Genomic DNA, 16,956 nt, shown 5'->3' with positions numbered 1-16,956 from the left:
GGTTAGATGATGATGATACCTTTTCAGTACTTTATTCTCTCTAATAACATAAATGTAATTTCAGTTGTCAAAAATTTTATTTAAGTTATCCAACACTCATAATTGCAGCGCCTCCAAGCAGTCTTGGTAGAGAAAGAAAACGGCAGGAATGTTGTTTGGAAGTACTTTGATTTTGAGGCAAATGACCAAGGAAAATCAAAAGAAGCATGTCAAGCCATATGCAAGCAATGCTAAAGAGACACATTTAGCGAAGCACCTGAAGTGCTGAAATGCAGCAACTCTTTTGGAGAGGTTGGTGAAAGCTCCAGTTTTAACATCACTGAAACATTACCTGTGTCTATGTAAAGCCCCTAACCCCCATTGCAATGAAGTTTTGAGGCATTTCAATTTATGACAAATCATGTGACACACCCCTAGAAAGATTACATTCTGAACTTTTAGTCTATCATAACCATTGTTGGCTGAACAGATAGATTGCTCCATATAACATATAATACCAACAACATAGTACATGTACGTTGGCCTAGAAAACGATACAGATTCCATCCAACTATTTACGAAAAATGCTGTCAATAATTTATATAAAAATAAATGGTTACATATCGATCGGCAACGAGGTTGGAGTAGCCTACCCACATACATGTTTGTAATAGGCCTACAACAACATTGTTAACTGTCATACATAGCTAAACAAGCAAATTAAAAATTAAATACTAACACAACTGAAATGTTTATTAGGCTATTAACAATATTATAAAAATGATACCGTATGTACCCGTTCTTTGTCCTTGGATCTTTTGGATAAATGGTTCAATAAATGGTGAATCGCAATGATCGCAAGCAGAAGAACGTGAGTCATTGAGCAGCAGCTGAACCAGTCAAAAAATCCCTTTATCACTAAAACACTTTTAGTGATAAAAAGTCACCGCAGTGCCTAAAAACCATCAACGTCATTCATGTTAAGTAAAAGGAAAATCCTCGGACACAAGAAATTAACGGAGCCGTGCACTAGCCCCTCTCGAATGCCGGGCCAAAACAACATTTGTTTCACTACGACTCCTTTCAGCTGCCCACCCCTCCTTCTCCAGCAAAAAATAATAACATAAAACGGCTAATAAAACGCTAGAGGTGGCGTTTTGAAAAGAGAAAACTTACATTTTTTTAGTACATGGCATAAAGATAATTATGAGCCTTTGATTGATATCCAGTCATTTTTTGCGGAGACACATTCCTGTTCCCCACTTGTATTGGAGTGAACGGAGATATCTACTTCTGGGCCCCTTGAATCGAGGGACCCGTCCACAGCCCGCTTAAACAGCTGCAATACCAGGCTTGGCCGCTGAGCACTGGTGGATTACGGAAGTATGCACTGTTCCTGGGGGCTTGATGGTGACACTGTCTGGACCAGCCTGTTGTCCTCGTGGGCGTCCAGGCCCTGGAACAATGTCTGTATCCACTCCCTGGACGGAGAGGGGCTCAGCAGGACTCCTCAGGTCCAAAAGCCTCTCTTTGGTCCTACTGATGAGGAGTTGCAAGGGGTTTAGCTCACACAGTCCTCGAGGTTTTCACCACAGCCTGGTCCTCCACCAGGTGTCCCCCACAGCCCTGTCCTCCCTGAGGTGTACCCCACAGCCCTGTCCTTCCTCTGTTCTCTGGGGTGTCCACCACAGCCCCGTCCTCCATCTTTCTCCTCAACACCCTGGGGCGTCCAGCTGCTGCAGTCCTCAGAGACTGCAGGTAGCAGGATGCTGTGCGGTGGACTAGGTCTTGGATGTACAGGGGTAGACACGCATCTCTGCAGGCGGACGGAAAGCAGGCCTCCAGTCAGGAAGTCCACGATCCAGGACCCTGCAGACCTCCAGTGGGGTAGATCCACCAGGTGGATCTACCCGATGGACACCGGTGGAGCATCTGCCTGCACCGCCAGGAGTCCCAATATCTCAGTCCTGCTGGGATCCCCTCGTCCTTCTTCCATCTCCATGGCAATAATCCAACCAGTGGTCTCAGTCATCTGGATGTGACCATGTAACTGACCAGGTGCTCAGCCAGCACATGGTCGGTGTGTGCACCTGGTCTGTACAGCAGACAATGCCTCAAACATGTAAATAGTTGGGAAATAATATTCTTGTTCTTTTAATTGTTTGTTACTCTGACCGTTCTATTTGATATTGTGGAAAGGATGTTAGTGAATGATTCAGAGCATGATGCATTTTAAATGGCATCACTTTTGGTCTTGTGTCTTCATTTTTCTTAAAACAATTGTGGCTGAAAATAAACATAGCCAAATTACAATCAATAGCTTCTGTCATTGAGGGCAAAAATAGGCCCAATGATGTTGTGTTCTGATAATAAATATGCGTGAGTCACTTTTGTTTTTTTCGTTTCAAAACATGCCAGTTCCTTTATCTTCTTCGTTCCAGTAGTATCAGCGCATCTTATATCCACAGCGCCCCCCACGGGACAATGACAATAACCAATTAGCATTATACCACATCTCCCTTTCTTAATTAGCAGAGGGTAGACTGCCTCTGTCTCAGCAGACCTTGGGGGTTAGTGGACGAAAGGCCTGTTCCTATCAGAACTATTATGAAAGACCTATTTAACATTATATAAACCCTAACCTATTAGGTTTAACAATGGTCCTCCCAAATCTGGTTTGGACAGAGGGAGTCCCTGCTGTTTAGGCCTGTGGTGCCACAGCAGGTGACAAAGATGGCTAAGCAGCAGGCAGCTCAGGCTCAGGTGTCTTCTCCTGCAGTGGGGCCCCTCCATCCTGCGCTGGTGTTTGCAGAGATATCAGGTGCTGGCGGTTTCGTCGAACCACCCCCTGAGGTAGATCGACCAGGTAAGACCTCGGAGTGAAGTGATTCCCGAGCACTGTCCCTGGCATCTTTGCATTCGTCACCCATACCTCATCACCTGGGGACAGGTTTGAGAGTGCTCTAGCACGGTGACACCTGTTGTAATTTTCAGCATCTGTAATCCCCTTGACCTTTTCCTTCTGAAAAAAACGGATGCTGTCTGGCAATACAGGGTCCAGCTGCGAGGGATCAGACGGCACAGTAGTACGTAGACGCCGACCCATAAGGAGTTGGGCTGGGCTGTAACCACTCTGGAGAGGTGTAGCCTTATAGGAAAGTAGAGCCAAATAGGGGTCCCTCTGCCTTTTTCAGAAGGCTTTTCACCGTCTGGACGGCTCGTTCTGCTTCAACATTGCTTTGCGGAAATGCTGGACTGCTTGTTACATTCCATAGGAAGCCGCAAAGGAAGTAAAGGCTTGTCCAGAAAACTGCGGCCCATTATCTGACATCAAAACCTCTGGGATGCCATGAGGGGCAAACATTGACTTTAAGTGAGTAATGGTGTCAGTGGACCTGGTGTGACATAACAGGGCAATTTCGACAAACCTGGAAAAGTAGTCTACGACCAGCAGGTTTGTTTTGAACTCCAGGAAGAATGAAGTCCGTCCCTAACTTTTGCCACAGCCTTTGAGGACATTCTATTGGCCTGAGTGGCTCTTTATTGTTGCGCCGCTCTTGTATGCAGGTCCGGCATTTAAGCACCATGTCATTCACTTGCTGTCTGAGTCCTGGCCACGATACAGACTCCCGAGCACGTGCTTTGCACTTCACTATACCAAGGTGGCCCTCATGTAGTTTAGCAAGCACGTCATTCCGTATTGCAGATGGAATAAAGAGTTGCATGCCTTTAAGTAGTAGGCCATCTCTCACGGTAAGTGTAGCTTGCTCAAGCCATTAGTTTTTTAGCACAGGCTCCTGTTTTGCATGAAGCAGCCATCCTTCAGCGCACAGTGTCATCACGCGTAAGCAGACATTGTCTGCTTTTAACTGTTCTTTTAGGTTTTTCACATAGGAAGAGACAGGTTATTTATGACACAGTCCACATAAATGTTTGTGCTCTCCATAAGTTCCATGTCTTCAGTGGATGTGCATGATGTCACAGGTGCGCGTGACAGGGTATCTGCTGTCCCAAGTGACTTGCCCGGCACGTACACAATAGAATATGTGTAGCTCATCAGCCTCCTCCTGAAGCGCTCAATTCTTGGTGGAAATAGATCTAGAGCTTGGGCTCAGAGTAGGTTCAGAAGAGGTTTGGAATCGGTTTCCAGGCAGAATTGCTTTCCAACTAGGAACATTTTGAATCGCTCACAAACCCAGGTGAGCCCCAGAGCCTCTTTCTCCACCTGCGCATAATGCTTTTCTGTCATGCTAAGCGACCGTGATGCGTATGCCACAGGCTTCCATTCTTCCCCCCATTTCTGAAGAAGAACGCCTCCCAAGTCGTATGATGAGGCATCAGCTGACACTTTGGTTTCTATGTTTGGGTTGTACATGGCCAGCACTAGAGGAGAAGACAGCTTTCTTTAGCTCTTTAAATGCTGTCGCCTGGTTCACGTCCCAGACACAGGAGTTCTTCATTGACAAGAGGTCACGAAGTGATTTATCTTTGTCTGTTAGCTGGGGAATGAATCTTCCCAACTGATGTACTATCCCAAGAAAGCTCCTTAATTCCGTCACATTAGTGGGTGCCTTCATCTCTGTGATGGCCTCAGTTTTCCTCGGGTCAGGGTGGATGCCCTCGATTGTGATGATATGGCCTCAAAAGACAACCCTGTCTTTTGAGAGTTTGCACTTGTCTACAATCAACGCCTGCTTTTTCCAGTCTTTGAAGCACGGCATGGAGTCTAATGTCATGCTGCTCCTGGTCTTTCCCAAACACCAAAAAGTTGTCTATGTGGACAATCACACCTTCCAACCCTTCAATGACCTCAGCCATCCTACACTAAAAATGCCCTGGGGCCGAAGCAATACCAAATGGAAGGCGATTAAAGTGGAACCAGCCAAAGGGTGAGATGAACGTGGTATACTTTGCAGATGCCTCTGTCAGGGGGATCTGCCAGAAGCCCATGTTTGCATCTAATTTGCTTAACACTTTAGCCCCGGCGAGCGTTCCAAGGCTCTGCCCTACTGATGGCAAAATATACTTCTCACGGCATACATACTAATTTAAGTCCGTCAAGTCAACACACAACCTGACCTTTTTGTCTTTCTTGGCCACAACCACAATTCCGGCACACCAGTCAGTTTGCTCCTCCACCCGGCTGACACCCAGGGCTTCCATTCAATGGAGCTCATCTGTGACTTTATCCACTAACGGCAGGGGAATCCTCCTTGGGGTTTTCACAGAAACCGGTACGGCCCCTGATTTAAGTTTGATAGCGTATGGCTGCTGAAATACGCCAAGGCCACTGCACAGCTTGGGGTAATCTGATTTTAGTGTAGCCTTGTCTATACTATTAACACGGTGCAGTAGGCCCAGGACTTTAATGGTTGGCAACCCAAACAATGTATTACTTAATTTTTTGACCACATAAATATTCTCAAGAGCTTGCTTATCAACTATTGTCAATTGCAGTCTGGTAAACTCCACCACCTCCAAGGGAATCTGTCCAGGACCCAACAAGGGCTTTTTCGTCTTTTGGAGGACGGTGACTTGGAGTTAGAGAAATTGTTGTCAAAATCAGACTGTGAGGCAACTGTGACATCTGCTACAGTGTCAAGTTTAAAAATGATTGTTTTGTCCTGAATGTTTATCTTAACAGTCCACTCATCAGTAATTGGTCACAGGACCAAGAAAGAAACATTCCTCCTCCTCTTCTATACTATGCACAGCTCTACCTGCACGACACACACGCTGGTAGTGTCCCATCTTCCCACAAGAATGGCACTCGACATCATTTGCAGGGCATTCGTGCTTAGCATGAGGCATACCACCACACTTAGAACAGTTGGAGCCTTTTGTAAATTTGCTTTGACAGCCCTGTGGCTTTGTCCCATAGTTTTTAATTTTGGTGAACTTACTTCTGTCTTTTTGCTGCCTGCCGTGCCACAGAGCTAGCCTCAGTCTGCTTCATGCTAGCATCATTCCTTAGTATGGTTTGTTGCTTTTTTATTTCTTCTAACTGTCTAGCCCAGGGGTCGGCAACCTTTTGTATCAAAAGAGCCATTTTGGCCCATCTCCCGCAAAAAAAAAATGTTTGGAGCCGCAAACTTTTTAATTCACCCCCTCCCTGTGACACTCTGTAAAAAAAAACATAGTTCGTTGCATTCATGAAATTATAAAACAACAAAGAGAAAGCTGTTGAAGAACATTTTATGCTGTTCTAACAGGAAAACCTCAAACTCTTATGAAGAGGAGAAATAACTTTGAAATAAATCAAACAAATAGAACGAGTATAATAAGTCTAAACATAAAGAACATAGTTCGTTGCATTCATGAAATTATAAAACAACAAAGAGAAAGCTGTTGAAGAACATTTGATTGCTGTTCTAACAGGAAAACCTCAAACTCTTATGAAGAGGAGAAATAACTTTGAAATAAATCAAACATATAGAACGAGTAGGCTATAATAAGTCTAAACATAAAGAACACCTAAACAGGTAAACATAGGTTTGTTGTCATCCTCTTGATTTTTCCTCGGCCACAGCAATAAACCATCGAATCTGAACAAAAATCAAAATAACACACCAGCTCAGTTTCTAAAATATATATTTTTTGGTGCAAAATAATAGCCTATTAAATTGTAGTGTCCTCACCTGTTTAATGTGATTTCTGTTTCTAAACATCACTGCTGAGCTTTTCTATGTCGGGGCTGTAGGACGTGACCTTCATCTTAACGCAGGATTGCAGGCTGACATCTGTGAGGCGTGAGCGATATTTTGATTTGACATAGTTCATGTTAGAAAATATTTGCTCGCATAAGTATGTGGATCCAAAGATGGACAGGACTCCAAAGGCATACTTCTTGATGTTGTGATAAGTTTCGGGAATTGCATTCCATGTCTCAAACACAAGTTTGTCGGGTTTGGGAAGGTTTTCTATTTCGCTCCATTTGTGTTCTCGAGCGAGAATAGCCTTCCGACGGGCGACGTCTTCGAGATCAGCTGTCAGACTTTTGAACTTGGACACCCATACCTCTTTGTCAGCTATGTCAGCCAGTTCAATTTCAAGATCGGGTTGACTCACGAAAGTGAATGCTGACATGTTCAGCATGGACGGGTCGATGTCCAGGGGTGTGACGGGGAAGGATAATGTGCTTTTTTCCTTTCTGAACTCACTGAATCTTTGTCCAAATGCAGTTTGCATTGCAATGATCGTGTGCTGCAAGTACTCACAATTGATGTTGTGTGACGTTTTGAACTCTCTCAGGGAGGGGAAGTGAGAGAACGTACCTTTCTCCACATCTCTGGCAAACACTGTCATCTTGCGCTCGAACGCCAAAACATACTCCAGCAGCTGAAGGGCAGTGCTTCCTTTTCCCTGGAGACTTCTGTTCAGCATGTTAAGGTGACCTGTCATATCCACCATGAAGTGCAGCTTTTCCAGCCAATCTGGGTGTTCCAGTTCTGGATAGGTGAGGCCCTTACTTTCCAGGAAAGTTTTCACTTGTTCCAGACAAGCCGCAAACCGTTTAAGCACTTCTCCCCTGGACAGCCACCGGACTTTGTTATGCAGCAGGAGATCCGAATATGCGCTGTCGACTTCATCTAACAATGAACAGAACTGTCGGTGGTTTAACCCTTTTGCCATTATTTTGTTGACTATCTGAATGACAAGGTCCATCACCTCTTTGCATTCGGGGGGAAATGTTTGAGCGCACAGTGCTTCTTGGTGCAGGATGCAGTGAAACGTCAGCAGCTCTCGACCCAGCGACTTCTGAAGTAAAGTAATAAACCCCTTCTGTGTTCCTCTCATACTAGGTGCCCCATCAGTAGCCACTGACACCATGTTGGTGGTATTTATTCCTTTGGCTTTTAAACAATTCACCACAGCCTCACAAATGTCCTCCCCCCGTGTTTGGCCTTTGAGCGGTATCAACTCAATGATTTCTTCCTGCGGCCCGTCAGAGTTCACGTATTTGCATAACAGCGCTAGTTGTTCAATGTCGTTCACATCACTGGACTCATCACAGGCGATGGAGAATGCTGGAGCTGAATTTATGTCGTTAATTTGTTGACTGGTGATGTTTTCTGACATCTTAATGGTCCTGTCCTTTACGGCTTTTGCAGAGAGAGGCATATCTTTAATTTTCTGAACAATTTCAGTTTTGTTTTTAAAGTCCGAGAATAGATGTTCTGATATTTTAATGAATGTCTCTTTCAAGTATTCTCCATCTGTGAATGGCTTTCCGCACCTGACGATCTCCTGAGCTGCCGCAAAACTAGCAGCAGTTGTTGAATTTGGAGACTTGATCCATTTCTTAAAAGTAATTTTACTCTGCTCACATTTCCGCAGCAGTTCCGAAATCGCTCTTTTCCTTTCATCTCCTGCTTGGTACTTTTCAGCAAATGCGGAGTGTTTGTTCTGGAAATGTCTTTGTCTCAACATTACATTTTTTGTTATTGGCTAATTTCTCGCCACATATCAAGCATATAGGTAAGCCTGCATCAGTAGTACTGAAAGCAAATGAATCTGTCCACGCTGAATTAAAATCTCGATTTTCCTCTGCCACTTTTCTTTTCTTGGATTTATCCATGGTAAGTTTACTCAATATTAGTCAGAGAGGGAGTTACATGGTTAAATCTTTAGCTGTCATGTGGCATCAGGGATAGCCTACAGTAGCCTACAGTAGACTACAGTAGCCAGTCAGCAGCGTCAACCGTTGACGTTCTACGTGATCAGTCATGGCCAGCAATGTAAACAAGGAATAGATAGCATAGCATAGCATAGCGATACAATAGTCAAGTAATGAAAAAACTGTAAGGACCTTTATTATCAAAATATAACGTACTGAAACTTTAATATTCAACACAGCTAAATAACTTTTTGACTACGAACTTTAATGCTGTAAACCCTTCTCGCTCAGTATTCGTTCGTGCAATTGGCTGTCAACGGTGGATGCTGCTGATTGGCGGCTCACTGGCATGTCCCGCCTCCTGCCAATGGCAGCATCTAGGCTACTTCCTGATGCCAGATGCCAGTTAAAGATTTAACTCCTACTGGGATTAGCCACCTGCAAATCAACGAAGCTTTGTCATTCACTCCCCCCCTCACGGTAGCGCTATTGCGCATCCATTGCGACCTCTCGTTTAGTTGACGATATATATAAAAAAATATATATAATATATATATATATATATATATATTTTTTTTTTTAAGAAAACTGCAGGGAGCCACGGCTGAGGGGCTAAAGAGCCGCATGCGGCTCCGGAGCCGCAGGTTGCCGACCCCTGGTCTAGCCATATTAATGGCTTTCTCCAGGGATAAGTCTCTCCATTTGCATACGTCAAGAGAGGTGTTCATTTGCCAATCCAAAAACTATTCTGTCTCTTATAAACTCGTCATGCAAAATCCCATAATTGCAGTGCTCTGCTAGTGCATACAGGGCAGTCACGAATGTATCAACATTTTCATTTGCTTCTTGCTTCCGCATATTAAATCTTGCACGCTCTTAGACAATGTTCTTTTTCACAATAAGGAAGGCCTGAAGGCCAACATACTTTGCCATATACGAGTTGGTCTTCCACACTCCGAGTTTTAAGCCTCTCAAAACGTCACCCGCTTCATCTCCTATCCGAGTATTCACCTGGTTTTCGTCCAAGCATGTTGTTAAATTGCTTGCCTGACGGAACCGTTCAAATCTATATCCATTCATGTGGCTTTGAGAAATCAAATGGTTCAGGAGGTTGGATTGCTAAATGTTGCCAGTTCCTTTATTTTCTTTGTTTCTCCCTTCCAGTAGTATCAGCGCATCTCATAACCACAGCGCCCCCTACGGGACAATAAAAATAACCAATTATAACCAATTGGCATTATACCACAAATGATAGGACCACATTTTTTTATTTAGTTTTACAAATCAAGATTATTTGACTAATTGGCTTTGCATCCTTTCCTTCTGCCCTTGTAGTCCAAGACATGCTGCACACCAGCTTTCAAAGTACAATTCTGCCACTGGTGGATTTGTATCAATTGTATTCAAATAATTATCCTTCCCTGCTATTTTGTAGTTCACCAAAACACCCTGAAACTACCTGAGTCTCACATAATTATGCCACCATACGCCACTAACAGTGCAAGCAGGCCAATGGCAGTCAAGCGTGCAGTCCTTCCTCCCTCACTTTCTAAACCACCAGCCGCCACTGGTACAGACACATGGTCGGTGTGTGCAAATGGTCAGTACAGACACATGGTCGGTATGTGCACATGGTCGGTACAGACACATGGTCGGTGTGTGCACGTGGTTCCCTTTGGTGGACAATCAACTAACTTAGCAAAACCGCTATTCACAGTTCTCTATACTGAATGAAAAAAAGGTTCTGCCACACAACCTCATCCTCCTCAGTACCTTATTTATTTATTTATTTTCTTGAACATGTAGACATTAACAAAAACATATTTAAGAATCAACATAAAAATATGTAACAAAATTAAATAGTCTCATTACATGTTCAAAAAAAAAGGAGTAGAGGGAAGCAAAAGCTTGTAGGTCCCCTACCCCCTTCTTTCGTTTAATTAACCATTTTCACGATCAACGTTAACTATTTACATATTTTTATATATTTACATACGTTTTTCTTATAATTGCGCATTTAACAAACATTATTCCTATGTTTTTCTATACCTTCCTACCTACCTTCATCATTATCAACAACAATAGGCCTCATCGTCATCAACCTCTTCATCATTACCATCATCACCATCATCAGCACCAACATCAAATTCATCATCTTCATCAGCCTGAGCTCCTGTGCATTTGTCCTTGGGCCATGAGTGACCCTCACCCTACACAGGGGAAAAGGCTGAGGTCACCGGATGAACCTTGACTCTCCACCCCTGAAGAACATGGCTCACCTTAAACAAGGGCGCATGCTGCTGCATATTCAACGCAGATTAGTGAGAGTCAAAAAATATCTAGATCCATGTCGCTCCATCTGTCTTACTGACATTCTTTTCATCCTTCTCTCTGGGATTCTCTCTCCTTTTTTTAATTTCTGTGCTGCAGCGCTCAGTGAGTAAATAGTTAGTTAGTTTTCTCTCTGTCTGTCTCTCTCTGAGCGTTTCATCTACAGCTCCCGTGATCCTCTCCACATCACAAAGGTTTCATTGAACCTCCTCAGTCATTTGTCTCTTCTAAAGTGAGAACGCTCTCCAGTCGATGTTCATCCATGTTGATGACTGTTTGATTCCCTCTCCTTGGTTTCCTTGTCACTGCGTCATGAGAATAGGAGATGTCCTTGACTCCCAAGACCTCAACAAACCCAGAGTTTTTATGAGTCATGTCTGTCCGATCTGAATATTTCTCCCATGCATCACAAAGAATTTCCCCTCGGCTCAAAACGGCCGCCAACGTCATTTTAGACAAAGCCCTCTGATCCTTGTAATAAGAACATACTCATCAGGAGGATGATTGATCAACCCTGACCGTTTATCCACCTCTTAACTGTAAATACTCACTTTTTCTGCACTTTTCAATTTGATTATTTGAAATATTAGTCATGAAAGGTTTGCTGATATACACCCTTTTAAACCCTATGATTTGAGCTCATAATGCGGACACCTGAGTGTTCACACCTGCTCATCTTTTCCTTATCAAATTACTTTCAATAATAGACCAGCGTCATGTCTCACAGTCTCATGTTTATCTGTGTGTGTGTGTGTGTGTGTGTGTGTGTGTGTGTGTGTGTGTGTGTGTGTGCGCAGATACAATGGAGAGTGGGAGCTGGGTCGAGAGGCGCTAGAAGACATCCTATACAGATCCCAGTTAGAGCTCTACTCCCAGCCACTACTGGTAAGACCAAAACACCTACTATAGACCCAAAGACCTACTATGGACCTACTATAGACTCAAATACCTACTATAGACCCAAATACCTACAATAGACCAAAATACGTACTATAGACCTACTATGGACGTACTGTAGACCCAAATACCTACTATAGACCCAAAGACCTACTATCGACACAAAGTCCTACTATAGACCCAAAGACCCACTATGCACCTACTATAGACTCAAATACCTACTATAGACCCAAATACCTACAATAGACCAAAATACCTACTATAGACCTACTATGGACGTACTGTAGACTCAAATACCTACTATAGACCCAAAGACCTACTATCGACACAAAGTCCTACTATAGACCCAAAGACCTACTATGGACCTACTATAGACTCAAATACCTACTATAGACCAAAATACCTACTATAGACCTACTATAGACGTACTTTAGACCCAAATACCTACTATAGACCCAAAGACCTACTATAGATCTACTATAGACCCAAATACCTACAATAGACCAAAATACCTACTATAGACGTACTGTAGACCCAAATACCTACTATAGACCCAAAGACCTACTATAGACCTACTATAGACCCAAATGCATACTATCGACCTACCATAGACCCAAAGACCTACCATAGACCCAAAACCATCAATAGACCTACTGCAGATCCAAAGACCTACTATAGACCCAAATACCTAGTATAAACTTACTATAGATCTACTATAGACCAACTATAGACCTACTATAGACCCAAAGACCTACTATAGACCTATGATAGACCCAAAGATCTCTATCGACTCTAAGACCTACTATCGACCCAAAGACCTGCTATAGACCTACTATTGACCCAAAGACCTACTATAGACCAACTATAGAAACAAACACCTAGTATAGACCAAAGACCTACTTTAGACCCAAAGGCCTACAATCGACCCAAAGATCTACTATAGACCCAAAGACCTATTATAGACCCAAAGACCTACTATAGAGCCAAAGACCTACTATAGACCCAAATGCCTACTATAGACCTACTACAGACCCAAAGACCTACTATAGACCCAAATGCCTACTATAGACTTGCTACAGACCCAAAGACCTACTATAGACCCAAAACCTACTATAGACGTACTGTAGATCCAAAGACCTACTAAAGACCTACTATAGACCCAAATACCTAGTATAGACTTACTTTAGATCTACTATAGACCAACTATACACCTACTATAGATCCAAAGACCTACTATAGACCTACGATAGACCCAAAGACCTACTATCGACTCTTAAGACCTACTATCGACCCAAAGACCTTCGATAGACCTACTATAGACCAACTATAGACCTACTTTAGACCAAAGACCTGCTTCGATCCAAAGATCTACTATAGACCCAAATACCTATTATAGACCCAAAGACCTACTATAGACCTAATGTAGACCTACTATAGACCCAATTACCCACTATAGACCTACTATAGACCGAAGACCTACTATAGACCCAATTACCCACTATAGACCTACTATAGACCGAAGACCTACTATAGACCCAAAGACCTACTATAGACCCAAATACCTACTATAGACCCAAATGCCTACTATAGACCTACTATAGACCCAAAGACCTATCATAGAACCGAAACCTATTATAGACCTATTATAGATCCAAAGACCTACTAAAGACCTACTATAGAGCCAAATACCTAGTATAAACCTGCTATAGACCCAAAGACCTACTATGGACCTACTATAGACCCAAAGACCTCCTGTAGACCCAAATACCTACTATAGACCTACCTAAGACCTACTATACACCCAATTACCTACTATAGACCCAAAGACCTAATATAGAGCCAAATACCTTCTATAGACCCAAAGACCTACTATGGACCTACTGTAGACCCAAAGACCTAAAAACGTAGCGATAAAGCTGTGATCCTAATGAGATGTGGAATGTAGCAGCTGCTCCATCACTCTGTACGTAGGCTGGGTTTCGACCTCCTGGTCTCCTTAGAGAGCTTCTCCCTCCGAAAGGTCTTCTCTGTTGTAGTTCTGGAGCTAGGTCGTGTAGCACAGGGGTTCCCAACCTTTATTCGGAGGATCGGTAGTAAATTTTAATGCATCATTTTAAGATGCATCATTTTTCAACAAATAATGTGGCTTTTTTTCAAGATGGTGTCATATTCATGACAATTAAAGCAACAGCAATGAAATGCTTTAGTCTCAGGCTCACTTCAACAATGCAATAATACAAAATAATACAATTTAGAAGAGAAACACAAGGAAAGCCTGGTTCTAACGTGTTCGGGGACCAGGGGTTGGGATTCGCTGGTGTTAATAGAGGTTAGGGTTAGGGTAGTATAAGCTAACCCTTATACTGACTCCCCAGTTGTTCTGCTGTGACGTTGTCAGACGGCTCCAGAGCTCAGCTGACTCATGGAGGGCGTGAGTAGTGACGGGCTGACAATGTCCCTGCTCTCCTCAGGTGGGGGACGCCATGAGGAACTCCCTGCCGGCCAGCGCCCCTGACGAGCCCCGCGCCCGCCAGGTGCTCCAGGTGGAGGTCACCCCCACCGTCAGACGCATCTCCATCTCCGCCATCACCACCGCCTCCATCCGCCGCCACCGCTGGAAGAGAGAGGGTAAGGCCTGCTTCCAACAGCAGAGTGCTGGGTCCAGGGCGATGGGTGCAGCCCACCCCTTAAGGGACAAGTACCTCTCCTTGGGTTTCAGGGGGAGCCGAGGGAGTAATTTACTTTGTGTCCCATTCGTTATTTAATACAGTACATGTCTCAGTGTGTCTCTGTAGAGTGTTCAAACAACAGTCCTGTAGTGTGTGTTTAGGTCCCTGGTATATACTGGTGTACCTGGTATATACTAGTGTATACTGGTTTCTATATCATAAGCTCTATCCTACAGGCTTCATGATGAACCAGCACCATCCAGTGTGTGTTCCTGCTTTACACTCGTGTGTCCTGCTGCTCTGTGCTGCTTGCCTAGTTCCTCTTTCCTTGTAGTTATGATTTGTGATATAAAACATCTATGCATTTGAGAGTCACATTTTGGAGGAAATGGTCCAAATGCTTAGATTAGACATCCTCTGGTTGATTGCCTCTTGTCCACACAGTGCTGCTGTAGGGTAGGGGGGTTGAAGTCTTCAGGTGGAGGGGCCCTTCATTGAGGCCTGTCTCGAAGGGGGGGCCACTAAAGGGCGTCAACCCATCTTGTCTTGTTGACTCCCAGATAATTTTGACCTCTCAAGTGACTCCGAGCTCAGAGTCCCCGCCCACCCTCCTAGCCACGCCCACCAGAACCACGCCCACCAGCAGGAGCCGTCGGGCACCGCCAAGGAAGGGGCATGGCCGCCCGGTCGCCCTAGCAACTACAGCAGCAGCGCCGTCCACACGGGGCCCCCGGCCATAATGGAGGGTAGGAGCTCAGCGCGGGGCGGGACGTGGTCTCTCGAAGCCAAGGGACCACACCCTGCCCCCTCCGGTTCCCCCCCCCCTGCCCGCTGCTGCACCTCCCCCTCCTCCTCCTGGGAGAGAGTCACCGCGCCCTGATGCTGATCTTCATTTTCTGGCTGCCCTCCTCCTCCTCCTCCTCCTCCCCAGAGTCTTAGTCACCCCCGCCTTTTGGCTCCCCCGCTCCCCTCCCACGCTGGACTGGTCCTGCTGCCGATCCCCCCCCCGCCCAGGTGTTGTTCTGGCGGTAAAAGGAGAGCTGGACCCCGGGCCGCTTTGCATGGGCCTGCTGTCATCACATCACCTGGTCTCCGGTTGACCCCGCCCCCCAGGAGGCCCTGTCACTCACTGAGCATGTCCGGTGCTAGCGTATGCAAGCGGAGTCTGAGCATGTGCAGCAGTACCACTCATTATTAATGCTGCAAATCAGTTGGATTTATCTGGCGCTTAACTTCTGCTGGCCAATTTGTCTTCCAAAACACTTCCTCAGAAGACCTCAGGTCTCTGCTGCTCCTCTGTCGCCACACGGTGGTGGCTCGCAGTACTGCAGGGTTTGTGTCCATCTCCATTTTGTTCCTGTGTGCAGACGCTTGCCTGTATTGCTTGTGGTGTGTTCTGGAGAGACCTTTTCCCATATTGTGATCATCAGCGCAACGCTCAGTGAGAATCAGACCCTCCCTCCCCCCGTCTCCTCCGGCATGTGCATGAGAAACATAAAATTCAACCTTCCAATCCGTGCAGGAGGGGAACGGGCAATGGCCCATTCAAAATTTGCTCCCGTTCAATTATTTTATTAATAATTGGATACTTGGCTTTAATGATTTATTTGTTCTTCTTTCTCGTTATCTAGTAGTTCAGTTTGGATACTTTGAGATGAATTTGCCAGTAGCAACTGGCATGTTCCCAGTGTCTGCCTGGCATCCTATCCAATTTAACAGTTATTTCTTTATTGTACTTACATCCATGCCATCCCTCACATAACAGTTTCATCTCGCCGAAACTAGGAGCAAACTATTTTTCATAAGCCACCATTGGAATGAGCTGTAACTTTTGTCCAGACGGGATACATTCACCTGGTGACCCTTGGACCCTGGTACAAGTTTACGCACCTGGAACACTTTGACCCTTTAGTCCAGGTTCACATTAACCTGGTTACCCTTTGACTCTGGTCCAGGTTTACACTCACCTGGTACACTTTGACCCTTTAGTCCAGGTTCCCATTCACCTGGTTACCCTTTGAACCTGGTCCAGGTTACACTTACCTGGTAAACTTTAACCCTTTAGTCAAGGTTCACACTCACCTGGTACACCTTTGTCCAGGTTTACACTCACCTGGTACACTTTGGTCCAGATTCACACTCACCTGGTACACCTTGGTCCAGGTTCACACTCACCTGGTACACTTTGGTCCAGGTTGACACTCACCTGGTACACTTTGGTCCAAGTTTACACTCACCCTGATACACCTTGGTTCAGGTTCCCGTTCACCTGCCAACACTTTCAGTACGTTTACATGCACCGCTTAATCCGATTACTGCCATAGTTCGACTATGCTCCTCAATTGGACAACTGCAATTGTCCGAGTGTACATGGCGGTGAGTAAATCAATTCATTGGCCGAAGCATGTCATGCCGCGGTACGATAGGTGGCGCCGTACCCATTTCAACTAGTGGTAATAGAGC

At 44.8% G+C, this 16,956-nt stretch overlaps 1 protein-coding gene across 2 annotated transcripts in view; it reads left to right on the top strand.

Moving 5' to 3' along the window:
- Positions 1-16,956, top strand: part of LOC307072844 (hyccin 2) — a 66,301-nt gene that overhangs the window by 42,679 nt on the left and 6,666 nt on the right. For both annotated transcript variants that reach the window (XM_079732364.1, XM_079732363.1), the window contains exons 9-10: positions 11,725-11,812; positions 14,296-14,452. In XM_079732364.1, coding sequence (XP_079588490.1) covers positions 11,725-11,812; positions 14,296-14,452 — 245 coding nt within the window. The remainder of the gene's footprint in view (positions 1-11,724; positions 11,813-14,295; positions 14,453-16,956) is intronic.

Source organism: Pollachius pollachius (assembly GCF_949987615.1).
Source record: "Pollachius pollachius genome assembly, chromosome: 3".
Lineage (NCBI taxonomy): Eukaryota > Metazoa > Chordata > Actinopteri > Gadiformes > Gadidae > Pollachius > Pollachius pollachius.
The sequence above is the reverse complement of the archived record's forward strand: the minus strand, read 5'-3'. Positions and strand labels throughout refer to the sequence as shown.